This window comes from Atractosteus spatula (genome assembly GCF_055471065.1).
Source record: "Atractosteus spatula isolate fAtrSpa1 chromosome 10 unlocalized genomic scaffold, fAtrSpa1.hap1 SUPER_10_unloc_1, whole genome shotgun sequence".
Lineage (NCBI taxonomy): Eukaryota > Metazoa > Chordata > Actinopteri > Semionotiformes > Lepisosteidae > Atractosteus > Atractosteus spatula.
In genome coordinates this window covers 3,144,539-3,159,154 of record NW_028296612.1, presented here as the reverse complement: position 1 = coordinate 3,159,154, position 14,616 = coordinate 3,144,539, and the positions used below count along the sequence as shown (strand labels likewise).

Here is a 14,616-nt window from a genome sequence, read left to right as displayed (position 1 = left end):
TGTACAGAAGAGCCTCCTGTCCTGACTGGAGGAGCTCACCCAGCTGTGTCTGGAGAGAAGCCGGGGTATCGGCTTCAACCACAGGGCCTGGGTAGCTTGTTCCCCACCCCCACCCCCCTCTGTGTACAGAAGAGCCTCCTGTCCTGACTGGAGGAGCTCACCCAGCTGTGTCTGGAGAGAAGCCGGGGTATCGGCTTCAACCACAGGGCCTGGGCAGCCTGTTCCCCACCCCCACCCCCCTCTGTGTACAGAAGAGCCTCCTGTCCTGACTGGAGGAGCTCACCCAGCTGTGTCTTGAGAGAAGCCGGGGTATCGGCTTCAACCACACGGACTGGGCAGCTTGTTCCCCGCCCCCGCCCCCCTCTGTGAAAACAGGTGTTTCTGTTCTGGGGTTCAAATGCGCTTCCGAGGAGATTCCTGGCTCCGGGCGGGTTCTGAACTGCAGGTGGGCATCTCAGTTCCTTTCATCTGCCTGAGGAAGCGGATCGGTTCAAGACCAGACGGTCGGTCCTGCTGTCTTTCCCTGGGCAGCCTGGAAGGAAACTATTTGGGGGGGACAGGCGAAAGAGCTTAATTTCAAACGGAGTGTGCCCTTAAAAAAAAAAATATATATATATTTTGCGCAGCCTCTCTCTCTCTCTCACAGCCGGAAGTATCTGTGCATTGCCGGAAGTGGCCGGGTGGCCGAGTGCCAATTCTCGCAGTGGGCGAGGGGCACCAGGAGGAGCGAGTCGGGTTGAGCGGTAGGCTTGGCTCCTTATACAGCGCCCACTCGCGCAGAATAATCACGACTTCAGCACGATGGGGGGGGGGAACGTCCCGTGGCAACACAGCCCCCCAACCCCCCCCCCGTCTTTCTCTTTAAATACGTTTCCTTGTTTCTTTGCTGAAAGAAATCCCTAACGAACGTTGGCTGTAAGAAGCCCCATCCTTTACACGAGAGATTTATGCCGAGACGGGCATAAAACGTAGTGTTGGTTGATGCGTTTTATTTTGTGGGGGACACGTGTGAATAAATGACGCTTTCTAATCGACTTGTCAGTTCTTTGTCCGTCCCGTCTCATTATTTTCTGTTTTCTGGATGGCAAGGCGCCGATTCCGGGGTGGGAATAATTACACTGCTCTCCACCTTGCAGGAAAACAAAATGAGACATACGGGCCGGGCGGATTCGCCCAAGTCCAGAATATGTCTGTCGTCCTGCCTTGTCGCCTTGGCAACGGCCGCGGTCCTGTTCAATTGGTGGAGGAGGGCGGTAGCTGGTCATGTGACCCCGCCGAGCCAATCACCGGGGCCTGCTGTACGTCAAGATGGCCTCTCGGGCGTTACGGAAAGCCGGCGGCGTCCGCGCCGTAAAATGAGGTAATGCCGGTACGGCGGCCGAGAAGGGCCCCGAACCCCGCCGGACGGGAGGCGGTTTTCTATTTACCTTTTGTTTGCGTGTCTGTGTGCGACCGGGAGATGGGGAGGGAGTTGCCTGAGCCGGGGTTGTCCAAGGGAATGTGACAGATTGGGAGGCGTCCAATTCCCCCTATCGTTTTAACACACGGGAGGCGGTTCGGGTCCTGCTCTGGGGTCAGCAGGTGTAGCAGGAATTTTGTTCCTGGAAAAACAAAAATACACCATTTTCAATGGCTTTCCGATTCATCGGCCCGGTTTTAAACCCTCTCTTCTTTTAATTCACACACACACACACGCCAATACTGTCGGCCGCTACGGCTGACGCGCGCCCATTCAGCGCTCCGCCGACAAGGCCCGAGATGGAGCCGGGGAGCTTGCGTGAGAGCCCGGCCGGGTCCGGGGACCCCGAGCCCGGCGAGCGGAGGGAAGAGACGCCGGGGGGAGACGGGGGCGAGGGGCTGGAGCCGCCGGGCGGGGAGAGAGGAGGGGAGGCCGAGGCCGGGGAGAGGGGAGAAGGCAAGGCGCAGGAGGAAGGGAAGGCAGGGACGGGAGGCGAGGGCGAGGAGGAGGAGGAGGAGGAAGACGAGGTGGAGGAGAGCGAGTACGAGGATGAAGACGAGAAGGAGCTGGACCCGAGAATCCAGGTGAGCGCTCGCTTGAGTTATTAAACTGGCCGCGACGTCAAAACAGAAGTCCCCGTTGTAACAGGTGTATCCAGAGCTGCTTATATAGCGCCTTTCGTGACGCGTCATTCTGACGGCGCTTTGACACCAAAGACATACAGTAGTACACGATTTCTGTGCAGTGACAGGGTTGTGTAATTAGGCAGGTGTGTGGTTCCCTGTGTGCGTGCGGTAGTGACTGTGTGACCTCGGTGTGGAGTCTGTAGGTTGACAATGTGTGCGATGATGTGATACGGACACTCGGGCAGTATCTGTACCCGGTGTTGTGCAGTGAGGGGGGTGTTGTGTGTGTGTGTGTGTGTGTGTGTGGACATGCTGCAGGTGGTGGCCTTCAGGCTCTGTGTGTGTGCTTGCAAGCGTGTAGTGTGATCAGTGAGTGGGCCCCGGTGTGTGACAGTGTTGTGTGTCAGAGTGTGGGATCTGTGTGTGTGTGTGTGTCTCTGTGAGTGTGTAGTGTAGTGTGATCAGTGAGTGGGCCCCGGTGTGTGACAGTGTTGTGTGTCAGAGTGTGGGATCCGTGTGTGTGTCTCTGTGAGTGTGTAGTGTAGTGTGATCAGTGAGTGTGCCCCTGTGTGTGACAGTGTTGTGTGTCAGAGTGTGGGATCTGTGTGTGCGTGCGCTGGTCAGTGTGTGTGTCTCTGTGAGTGTGTAGTGTAGTGTGATCAGTGAGTGTGCCCCTGTGTGTGTTGTGTGTGTCTCTGTGAGTGTGTAGTGTAGTGTGATCAGTGAGTGTGCCCCTGTGTGTGACAGTGTTGTGTGTCAGAGTGTGGGATCTGTGTGTTTGTGCGCTGGTCAGTGTGTGTGTCTCTGTGAGTGTGTAGTGTAGTGTGATCAGTGAGTGTGCCCCTGTGTGTGTTGTGTGTGTCTCTGTGAGTGTGTAGTGTAGTGTGATCAGTGAGTGTGCCCCTGTATGTGACAGTGTTGTGTGTCAGAGTGTTAGATCAGTGTGTGTGTCTCTGTGAGTGTGTAGTGTAGTGTGATCAGTGAGTGTGCCCCTGTATGTGACAGTGTTGTGTGTCAGAGTGTTAGATCAGTGTGTGTCTCTGTGAGTGTGTAGTGTAGTGTGATCAGTGAGTGTGCCCCTGTGTGTGACAGTGTTGTGTGTCAGAGTGTTAGATCAGTGTGTGTGTCTCTGTGAGTGTGTAGTGTAGTGTGATCAGTGAGTGTGCCCCTGTATGTGACAGTGTTGTGTGTCAGAGTGTTAGATCAGTGTGTGTCTCTGTGAGTGTGTAGTGTAGTGTGATCAGTGAGTGTGCCCCTGTGTGTGACAGTGTTGTGTGTCAGAGTGTTAGATCAGTGTGTGTGTCTCTGTGAGTGTGTAGTGTAGTGTGATCAGTGAGTGTGCCCATGTGTGTGACAGTGTTGTGTGTCAGAGTGTTAGATCAGTGTGTGTGTCTCTGTGAGTGTGTAGTGTAGTGTGATCAGTGAGTGTGCCCCTGTGTGTGACAGTGTTGGATCAGTGTGTGTGTCCCTCTGTGTGTGTTGTGTGTCAGAGTGTGGGATCTGTGTTAATCTGGGATCAGTGCTTCGGAGATCTAGACTCTAATCCACACTGACACCACAGCTCAGCTGTCTAGCTGGCTGGTAGCTGACTAGATGTTGGCACCAGTCTGTCTGTCTGCCTGGCAGAGTTTCAGTTCCTCCAGCCTGTCAGTGTAGGACACTCCCTTCAGTGCAGTGTTAGTGTACTGGAGTGTCCAGTCAGTGTGTCTGTATGAACCTCTCTCTCTCAGTGCAGTGTTCATGTACTGGAGTGTCCAGTCAGTGTGTCTGTATGAACCCCTCTCTCTCTCAGTGCAGTGTTCATGTACTGGAGTGTCCAGTCAGTGTGTCTGTATGAACCCCTCTCTCTCTCAGTGCAGTGTTCATGTACTGGAGTGTCCAGTCAGTGTTCATGTACTGGAGTGTCCAGTCGGTCAGGAATTTAATTCCCTCTTTCTCTCTCCTCTCAGGAGGAACTGGAGCACCTCAATCAGGCCAGTGAGGAGATCAACAGGCTGGAGCTGCAGTTGGATGTGAGACTTCGTCACACAGACTCACACTCACACACACGTAGACCCCACACTCACACATACTCTCAGACTTACTCACACTCACACCCTCACACAAACATACACCCTCACATACACCCACAAACCCTCACTCACACCCTCACACAAACATACACCCACAAACTCTCACTCATACCCTCACACTCCCTCACTCACACCCTCACACCCCCTCTCATGCTCACACACTCTCACACAACTTCACCCCCTCACACTCACACCTTCACACACTCTTACACAACCTCACCCCCTCACACTCACCCCCCCTCACACTCTCGCACCCTCACTCACACCCTCACACCCCCTCTCATGCTCACACACTCTCACACAACTTCACCCCCTCACACTCACACCCTCACACACTCTTACACAACCTCACCCCCTCACACTCACCCCCCCCACTCTCGCACCCTCACACACTCACTCTCACACACCCTCACACCCCCTCTCATGCTCACACACTCTCACACAACCTCACCCCCTCACACTCACCCCCCCCACACTCTCGCACCCTCACACCCACACACGCACTCACACCCTCACACCCCCTCTCATGCTCACACACTCTCACACAACCTCACCCCCTCACACTCACCCCCCCCACACTCTTGCACCCTCACACACCCTCACACACCCTCACTCACACCCTCACACCCCCTCTCATGCTCACACACTCTCACACAACCTCACCCCCTCACACTCACCTCCCCCACACTCTCGCACCCTCACACAGACACACCCACTCACACCCCCTCTCATGCTCACACACTCTCACACAACCTCACCCCCTCACACTCACCCCCCCCACACTCTCGCACCCTCACACACTCACTCTCACACACCCTCACTCACACCCTCACACCCCCTCTCATGCTCACACACTCTCACACAACCTCACCCCCTCACACTCACCCCCCCCACACTCTCGCACCCTCACACACTCACTCTCACACACCCTCACTCACACCCTCACATCCCCTCTCATGCTCACACACTCTCACACAACCTCACCCCCTCACACTCACCCCCCCCACACTCTCGCACCCTCACACACACACACCCTCACACCCCCTCTCATGCTCACACACTCTCACACAACCTCACCCCCTCACACTCACCCCCCCTCACACTCTCGCACCCTCACACACACACTCTCACACACCCTCACCCCCTCACACTCACACCCTCAGACTCCCCCTCAGACACACACACACCCTCACACACCCTCCCCCTCCCCCTCTCAGGCCAGTGTCTGAGCTTCCCCTCCCTCCTGTCCCTCAGGAAGCGCGCTCCGGCTACCGCAGGATCCTGACCGACTCGGCCCGCAGGCTCAACGCCCAGGGCTCCCAGCTGGGCGCCTGCATCGACAAGGCCCGGCCCTACTACGAGGCCCGCCGGCTGGCCAAGGAGGTACCGACCCGCCGACCCGCGCTGACCTCTCCCACCCTGGAGTCCGCAGGTTCCCCAGTGTCTAGTGTCCTGGAGACCCCCGGTCCAGTCGGTCCAGGGGTCTGTGACTCTGGTCCAGTCAGTCCAGGGGTCTGTGACTCTGGTCCAGTCGGTCCAGGGGTCTGTGTCCCCGGTCCAGGGGTCTGTGTCCCCGGTCCAGTCGGTCCAGGGGTCAGTGTCCTCTGGTCCAGTCAGTCCAGGGGTCTGTGACTCTGTTCCAGTCAGTCCAGGGGTCTGTGTCCTCTGGTCCAGTCAGTCCAGGGGTCTGTGACTCTGGTCCAGTCAGTCCAGGGGTCAGTGTGCCTGGTCCAGTCAGTCCAGGGGTCAGTGTGCCTGGTCCAGTCGGTCCAGGGGTCTGTCCTCTGGTCCAGTCAGTCCAGGGGTCTGTGTCCTCTGGTCCAGTCAGTCCAGGGGTCTGTGACCTCCGTGACCCCGGTGATCCCAGAAGTGTGGGGGTGCAGCCGTCTCGACCCCTGGTGGGGGGGGGGCGAGCCGGTCACCCCTCCTGTCCCTGTGGCCCCCAGGCGCAGCAGGAGACCCAGAAGGCGGCACTGAGCTACGAGCGCGCCGTGTCCATGCACAACGCCGCCAGGGAGATGGTCTACGTGGCCGAGCAGGGGCTGATGGCCGACCGCAACCGCCTGGACCCCACCTGGCAGGAGATGCTGAACCACGCCACGGCCAAGGTACCCCGATAACTCACAGTACAGTAGAGCCTCCTGTCCTGACTGGAGGAGCTCACCCAGCTGTGTCTGGAGAGAAGCCAGGGTATCGGCTTCAACCACAGGGCTGGGCAGCTTGTTCCCCACCCCCACCCCCCTCTGTGTACAGAAGAGCCTCCTGTCCTGACTGGAGAATCTCATCTTATTCTACACCCCTTCTCCACTTTATGCTCAGTCCAAATGTGTGTGAGTGAGATACTGTGGGTATTGGTGTGGGTCTGTGTGAGTGTGCTCAGTGTGTGAGTGAGATACTGTGGGTATTGGTGTGGGTCTGTGTGTGTGTGCTCAGTGTGTGAGTGAGATACTGTGGGTATTGGTGTGTGTGTGGGTCTGTGTGTGTGTGCTCAGTGTGTGAGTGAGATACTGTGGGTATTGGTGTGGGTCTGTGTGAGTGTGCTCAGTGTGTGAATGAGATACTGTGGGTATTGGTGTGGGTCTGTGTGAGTGTGCTCAGTGTGTGAGTGAGATACTGTGGGTATTGGTGTGGGTCTGTGTGAGTGTGCTCAGTGTGTGAGTGAGATACTGTGGGTATTGGTGTGGGTGTGGGTCTGTGTGAGTGTGCTCAGTGTGTGAGTGAGATGCTGTGGGTATTGGTGTGGGTCTGTGTGTGTGTGCTCAGTGTGTGAGTGAGATGCTGTGGGTATTGGTGTGTGTGTGGGTCTGTGTGTGTGTACTCAGTGTGTGAGTGAGATACTGTGGGTATTGGTGTGGGTCTGTGTGAGTGTGCTCAGTGTGTGAGTGAGATACTGTGGGTATTGGTGTGGGTGTGGGTCTGTGTGAGTGTGCTCAGTGTGTGAGTGAGATACTGTGGGTATTGGTGTGGCTGTGGGTCTGTGTGTGTGTGTTACTGTGGGTGTGCTGGAGTGTCAGTGTGAGAGCTGTCTCTCCTGTAAAGACTCTCCACATCAGACACTCTGACCCTAGGAGGGCTGTCTGTCCCGCTGAGAGAGATCTGCGCTCTGTGTGTGTTAGCCTTTTATACAAACCTCTGTTCCTCTGTGTGCACATATCAGAGCCTTTTGCTTGCTTTAACAGAGTGCGTGTGCATTAACAGTGTGTACGTTAACACTGTGTGTAAGTAATGCAGTGTCTGAGCAGTGACAGTGTGTGTAATTAATGCAGTGTCTGAGCAGTAAGTGTGTGTAATTAATGCAGTGTCTGAGCAGTGACAGTGTCTGAGCAGTAACAGTGTGTGTAATTAATGCCGTGTCTAAGCAGTGACAGTGTGTGTAATTAATGCCGTGTCTAAGCAGTGACAGTGTGTGTAATTAATGCCGTGTCTAAGCAGTGACAGTGTGTGTAATTAATGCAGTGTCTGAGCAGTGACAGTGTGTGTAATTGATGCAGTGACAGTGTGTGTAATTAATGCAGTGTCTGAGCAGTGACAGTGTGTGTGTAATTAATGCCGTGTCTGAGCAGTGACAGTGTGTGTGTAATTAATGCCGTGTCTGAGCAGTGACACTGTGTGTAATTAATGCCGTGTCTAAGCAGTGACAGTGTGTGTGTAATTAATGCAGTGTCTGAGCAGTAAGTGTGTGTAATTAATGCAGTGTCTGAGCAGTGACAGTGTGTGTGTGTAATTAATGCCGTGTCTGAGCAGTAGCAGTGTGTGTGTAATTAATGCCGTGTCTGAGCAGTGACAGTGTGTGTAATTAATGCAGTGTCTGAGCAGTAAGTGTGTGTAATTAATGCAGTGTCTGAGCAGTGACAGTGTGTGTGTGTAATTAATGCCGTGTCTGAGCAGTAGCAGTGTGTGTGTAATTAATGCCGTGTCTGAGCAGTGACAGTGTGTGTGTACTTAATGCAGTGTCTGAGCAGTAACACTGTGTGTAATTAATGCAGTGTCTGAGCAGTGACAGTGTGTGTGTAATTAATGCAGTGTCTGAGCAGTAGCAGTGTGTGTGTAATTAATGCAGTGTCTGAGCAGTAAGTGTGTGTGTAATTAATGCAGTGTCTGAGCAGTGACAATGTGTGTGTAATTAATGCCGTGTCTGAGCAGTAGCAGTGTGTGTGTAATTAATGCAGTGTCTGAATATCGACAGTGTAATTAATGCAGTGTCTGAGCAGTAAGTGTGTGTAATTAATGCAGTGTCTGAGCAGTGACAGTGTGTGTGTAATTAATGCAGTGTCTGAGCAGTACGTGTGTGTAATTAATGCAGTGTCTGAGCAGTGACACTGTGTGTAATTAATGCAGTGTCTGAGCAGTGACACTGTGTGTAATTAACGCAGTGTCTGAGCAGTGACACTGTGTGTGTAATGTTGTGTGTGTCTGAGGTGAACGAGACCGAGGAGGAGAGGTTGCGCCGTGAGAGGAAGCACCAGTGTGTGTGTTTACAGTGTGTGTGTTGTGTGTGTGTCACAGGTGAACGAGGCTGAGGAGGAGAGGTTGCGCAGTGAGAGGGAGCACCGGTGTGTGTGTTGTGTGTGTCGCAGGTGAACGAGGCCGAGGAGGAGAGGTTGCGCAGTGAGAGGGAGCACCGGTGTGTGTGTTGTGTGTGTCGCAGGTGAACGAGGCCGAGGAGGAGAGGTTGCGCAGTGAGAGGGAGCACCGGTGTGTGTGTTTACAGTGTGTGTGTTGTGTGTGTGTCGCAGGTGAACGAGGCCAAGGAGGAGAGGTTGCGCAGTGAGAGGGAGCACCGGTGTGTGTGTTTACAGTGTGTGTGTTGTGTGTGTGTCGCAGGTGAACGAGGCCAAGGAGGAGAGGTTGCGCCGTGAGAGGGAGCACCGGTGTGTGTGTTTACAGTGTGTGTGTTGTGTGTGTCGCAGGTGAACGAGGCCGAGGAGGAGAGGTTGCGCAGTGAGAGGGAGCACAGGTGTGTGTGTTTACAGTGTGTGTGTTGTGTGTGTGTCGCAGGTGAACGAGGCCAAGGAGGAGAGGTTGCGCCGTGAGAGGGAGCACCAGTGTGTGTTTACAGTGTGTGTGTTGTGTGTGTGTCGCAGGTGAACGAGGCCGAGGAGGAGAGGTTGCGCAGTGAGAGGGAGCACCGGTGTGTGTGTTTACAGTGTGTGTGTTGTGTGTGTCTCGCAGGTGAACGAGGCCGAGGAGGAGAGGTTGCGCAGTGAGAGGGAGCACCGGTGTGTGTGTTTACAGTGTGTGTGTTGTGTGTGTCTCGCAGGTGAACGAGGCCGAGGAGGAGAGGTTGCGCAGTGAGAGGGAGCACCAGTGTGTGTGTTTACAGTGTGTGTGTTGTGTGTGTGTCGCAGGTGAACGAGGTCGAGGAGGAGAGGTTGTGCAGTGAGAGGGAGCACAGGTGTGTGTGTTTACAGTGTGTGTGTTGTGTGTGTCGCAGGTGAACGAGGCCGAGGAGGAGAGGTTGTGCAGTGAGAGGGAGCACAGGTGTGTGTGTTTACAGTGTGTGTGTTGTGTGTGTCGCAGGTGAACGAGGCCGAGGAGGAGAGGTTGCGCCGTGAGAGGGAGCACCGGTGTGTGTGTTTACAGTGTGTGTGTTGTGTGTGTCGCAGGTGAACGAGGCCGAGGAGGAGAGTTTGTGCAGTGAGAGGGAGCACCAGTGTGTGTGTTTACAGTGTGTGTGTTGTGTGTGTGTCGCAGGTGAACGAGGTCGAGGAGGAGAGGTTGTGCAGTGAGAGGGAGCACCAGTGTGTGTGTTTACAGTGTGTGTGTTGTGTGTGTCGCAGGTGAACGAGGCCGAGGAGGAGAGGTTGTGCAGTGAGAGGGAGCACAGGTGTGTGTGTTTACAGTGTGTGTGTTGTGTGTGTCGCAGGTGAACGAGGCCGAGGAGGAGAGGTTGTGCAGTGAGAGGGAGCACCAGTGTGTGTGTTTACAGTGTGCGTGTTGTGTGTGTCTCGCAGGTGAACGAGGCCGAGGAGGAGAGGTTGCGCAGTGAGAGGGAGCACCGGTGTGTGTGTTTACAGTGTGCGTGTTGTGTGTGTCGCAGGTGAACGAGGCCGAGGAGGAGAGGTTGCGCAGTGAGAGGGAGCACCAGTGTGTGTGTTTACAGTGTGTGTGTTGTGTGTGTGTCGCAGGTGAACGAGGCCGAGGAGGAGAGGTTGCGCAGTGAGAGGGAGCACCGGTGTGTGTGTTTACAGTGTGTGTGTTGTGTGTGTGTCGCAGGTGAACGAGGCCGAGGAGGAGAGGTTGCGCAGTGAGAGGGAGCACCAGAGAGTCACCCTGCTGTGCCAGGAGGCAGAGGCCCGGGTCCAGACCCTCCAGAAGTCCCTCAAGAGGGTCATCATCAAGTCCAAACCCTACTTCGAGCTCAAGGCCCAGTTCAACCACATCCTGGAGGTCAGTCTGCCTGCTCTGTGGGACTCAGCCCAACACCACTCTGCTTTCTCCTCTCTCCTCTCTCACCTCCCAGTCTCTCCCGTCACTCTCTCCTCTCTCTGTCCTCCCTCCTTTGTCTCCTCTCTCCTTTCTTATCTCTCTCCTCTCACTCCCTCTCTCCCCTCTTTTCTCTGTTCCTCTATCCCGTCCCTCCTCCCAGTCTCCCCTCCTCCTCTCCTCTCTCCTGTCCCTCCTCCCTCTCTTCCTCCTCTCAGTTTCCCCTCCTCCTCTCCTCTCTCCTGTCCCTGCTCCATCTCTTCCTCCTCTCAGTCTCCTATCCTCCTCTCCTCTCTCCTGTCCCTCCTCCTTGTCTCCTCTCCTCCTCCTCTCCTCTCTCCCGTCCCTCCTCCCTCTCTTCCTCCTCTCAGTCTCCCCTCCTCCTCTCCTCTCTCCTGTCCCTGCTCCATCTCTTCCTCCTCTCAGTCTCCTATCCTCCTCTCCTCTCTCCTGTCCCTCCTCCTTGTCTCCTCTCCTCCTCCTCTCCTCTCTCCCGTCCCTCCTCCCTCTCTTCCTCCTCTCAGTCCCCTATCCTCCTCTCCACTCCTGTCCCTGCTCCATCTCTTTCCCCTCTCAGTCCACCCTCCTCCTCTTCACTCTTCTCTCCTGTCCCTCCTCCCTCTCTTCCTCCTCTCAGTCTCCTATCCTCCCCTCCTCTCTCCCGGCCCTCCTCCCTCTCTTCCTCCTCTCAGTCCCCTCCTCTTCTCCTCTCTCCTGTCTCACGCTCTCCTCTCCCCCCTCCCCCCTTCTCTCTCGCCGCCGGGCAGGAGCACAAGTTCAAAGTCATGGAGCTGGAGGGCCGGGTGTCCAAGGTGAAGACCCGCTACTCCGTCGCCCTGCGCAACCTGGAGCAGATCAGCGAGCAGATCCACGCCCAGCGGCGGCGCCGGGGGCGGGGCCGGCCGGCGCGGTCCTGGGAGGGGCGGAGCTCCCCCGTGGGGGCGGAGTCCTGCGAGCAGGCGGCAGGCGAGCTGGGCGTGGCCAGGGCACCGCCCCCGCCCCCGGGGGGCGCGGCCCGGCCCGGGGAGGAGGGGCCGGGCCAGGTGAGCCCCTCCCCCTCCGGCCTGGACCAGACGGACTCGCTGTCGATGCTCAGCCTGCAGACCATCGCCTCCGACCTGCAGAAGTGCGACTCCGTGGAGCACCTGGGGGACCTGCTGTGCGACAACGCCAGCCTGCAGGGCGACGAGCTCTCGGCGGGCGAGGAGGGGGCCCCCACGGCGGCCGGGGCTGGGGCGCAGAGGGGCCAGAAGAGGCCGACGGCGTTCCTGAAGCACCACCGCAGCGTGAGCCTCTGAGGAGCTCGGGGGCGCGTCTCTCTCCGCCGCCCCGCCCCCCCCTCCCTCCCTCTCCCTCTCCGTACCGTGAGACGCGGTATGTATTCACGCCCCCCCCACCCCCCCTTCCCCCTCCCCCTCCTCCTCCTCCTCCTTTTCCTCCCTCTGCAAGGCAAGGTTGAATTCCGGTTTTACCCAGAATCCTCCCCGGCGGCAAAGTGCATTGTGGGAAGTGCATCGGAGGACGGATTTCGGACGGAGCCGGTCGCCCACAGACGGGGTCGGACCGCCTCCCCCCCCTCTTCGATTCGGGGCTGGCGTCAATGGCAGACCGATGACTGTGTTTCTAGACCCTTTAATCCTCAGATTTTACACCCTACCGCAACTATTTATTGATCTCCAGAAAACTGACAAGTTGGCCTTTGTTTGAAAGATATTTTAGCATTTCTTTTTTTACGTTTAGCGATGGTTCTGTTCTGTTTTAAAACTGCTGTTAGTTTTTTTTGCTGCTGCTGAGCACAGAGACCTGGAGAGCAGAAACTGACTGGACACTCCAGTACATGAACACTGCCCTGAGAGAGAGAGGGGTTCACACAGACACACTGACTGGACACTCCAGTACATGAACACTGCACTGAGAGAGAGAGGGGTTCATACACACACACTGACTGGACACTCCAGTACATGAACACTGCACTGAGAGAGAGAGGGGTTCATACAGACACACTGACTGGACACTCCAGTACATGAACACTGCACTGAGAGAGAGAGAGGGGTTCATACACACACACTGACTGGACACTCCAGTACATGAACACTGCACTGAGAGAGAGAGAGAGGGGTTCATACAGACACACTGACTGGACACTCCAGGACATGAACACTGCACTGAGAGAGAGAGGGGTTCATACAGACACACTGACTGGACACTCCAGTACATGAACACTGCACTGAGAGAGAGAGGGGTTCATACACACACACTGACTGGTACACTCCAGTACATGAACACTGCACTGAGAGAGAGAGGGGTTCATACACACACACTGACTGGACACTCCAGTACATGAACACTGCACTGAGAGAGAGAGGGGTTCATACAGACACACTGACTGGACACTCCAGTACATGAACACTGCACTGAGAGAGAGAGGGGTTCATACAGACACACTGACTGGACACTCCAGTACATGAACACTGCACTGAGAGAGAGAGGGGTTCATACAGACACCCTGACTGGACACTCCAGGACATGAACATTTGGCTGTCTCTGCCCTTGCTCGGCAGTCCCAGGTGATGAGAATCACAGACGGTTTCACCCCCACATCCCTGAGCCCAGTTCTCGGTGCCGGGCTCTGCGGCAGCCCCCTGCTCTCTCGGGGTCTGGCTGGGCCCCGGCGCGAGTCAGAACCGGCAGGCCCGATGTCTTCAGGCGACAGCACGTGCGAGGGGGCGGGGCTGGGGGAGTCGCTCTCGATCCGGGTTCGGAAACCGGGCCTGAGGCGGGGCCGGGTGGGTCCGGTGCCCGTGAGGCTCTTCTGGACTGGGCGGCTCAATTTTGTTCCGGACCTCAGAACGTGCTGTGAGGTTCTGGGGGGTCTGTCTCTCCTGTGCCTCTGTGGACTGACCGCTCGCTGGACTGGGCACGGTCTGGGCTGGACTGGGCTGGACTGGGCTGGGGCTGCAGGTTCCTACAGAGACGGAGAGGGACAGAATAAGTCTGTCCCTCAGTTACCCGTCCTCTCTCCGTCTCGTGCTTCCTGGGCAGGGCTCAGTCTGAAGCAGACGTGTCTGTGTGTAAATATTGTATTTAATAAGAGCAGAATTCAAGGCTCCTGAAGGTGCTGCTGATGAAGGAGAGCGAAAAATAAAGTTTATTTAAAAATCTTATCTTCCGGGGGACTTATTGCATCCTCGTACACTGTCACACACACACACTCCCGTCTGAGAGCGTACAGTACACTGTCACACACACACACACACACACACACACCCACACTGCTGTCTGAGAGCGTACAGTACACTGTCACACACACACACACTCCCATCTGAGAGTGTACAGTACACTGTCACACACACACACACACTCCCATCTGAGAGTGTACAGTACACTGTCACACACACACACACTCCCGTCTGAGAGTGTACAGTACACTGTCACACACACACACACCCACACTGCTGTCTGAGAGCGTACAGTACACTGTCACACACACACACACTCCCGTCTGAGAGTGTACAGTACACTGTCACACACACACACACACACACCCACACTGCTGTCTGAGAGCGTACAGTACACTGTCACACACACACACACTCCCGTCTGAGAGTGTACAGTACACTGTCACACACACACACACACCCACACTGCTGTCTGAGAGCGTACAGTACACTGTCACACACTCACACACTCCCATCTGAGAGTGTACAGTACACTGTCACACACGGGGACACACACACACTCCCGTCTGAGAGTGTACAGTACACTGTCACACACTCACACACCCACACTCCTGTCTGAGAGTGTACAGTACGCTGTCACACACTCACACACCCACACTCCTGTCTGAGAGTGTACAGTACACTGTCACACACACACACACTCCCGTCTGAGAGTGTACAGTACACTGTCACACACACACACCCACACTGCTGTCTGAGAGCGTACAGTACACTGTCACACACACACACACTCCCATCTGAGAGTGTACAGTACACTGTCACACACACACACACACCCACACTGCTGTCTGAGA

General features: G+C 55.9%; 1 protein-coding gene across 1 annotated transcript; it reads left to right on the top strand.

Annotated features, from left to right (window-relative positions):
- The first annotated feature begins 1,372 nt into the window (after positions 1 to 1,372).
- sh3bp5lb (SH3-binding domain protein 5-like, b) lies at positions 1,373 to 13,747 on the top strand. The gene is made up of 6 exons (XM_088908241.1): positions 1,373 to 2,043; positions 4,035 to 4,097; positions 5,412 to 5,540; positions 6,104 to 6,265; positions 10,374 to 10,547; positions 11,351 to 13,747. The coding sequence occupies exons 1-6, from the start codon at positions 1,759 to 1,761 to the stop codon at positions 11,879 to 11,881; spliced, it is 1,344 nt and encodes a 447-aa protein (XP_088764367.1). The 5' UTR covers positions 1,373 to 1,758; the 3' UTR covers positions 11,882 to 13,747.
- The last annotated feature ends 869 nt before the right edge of the window (positions 13,748 to 14,616 follow it).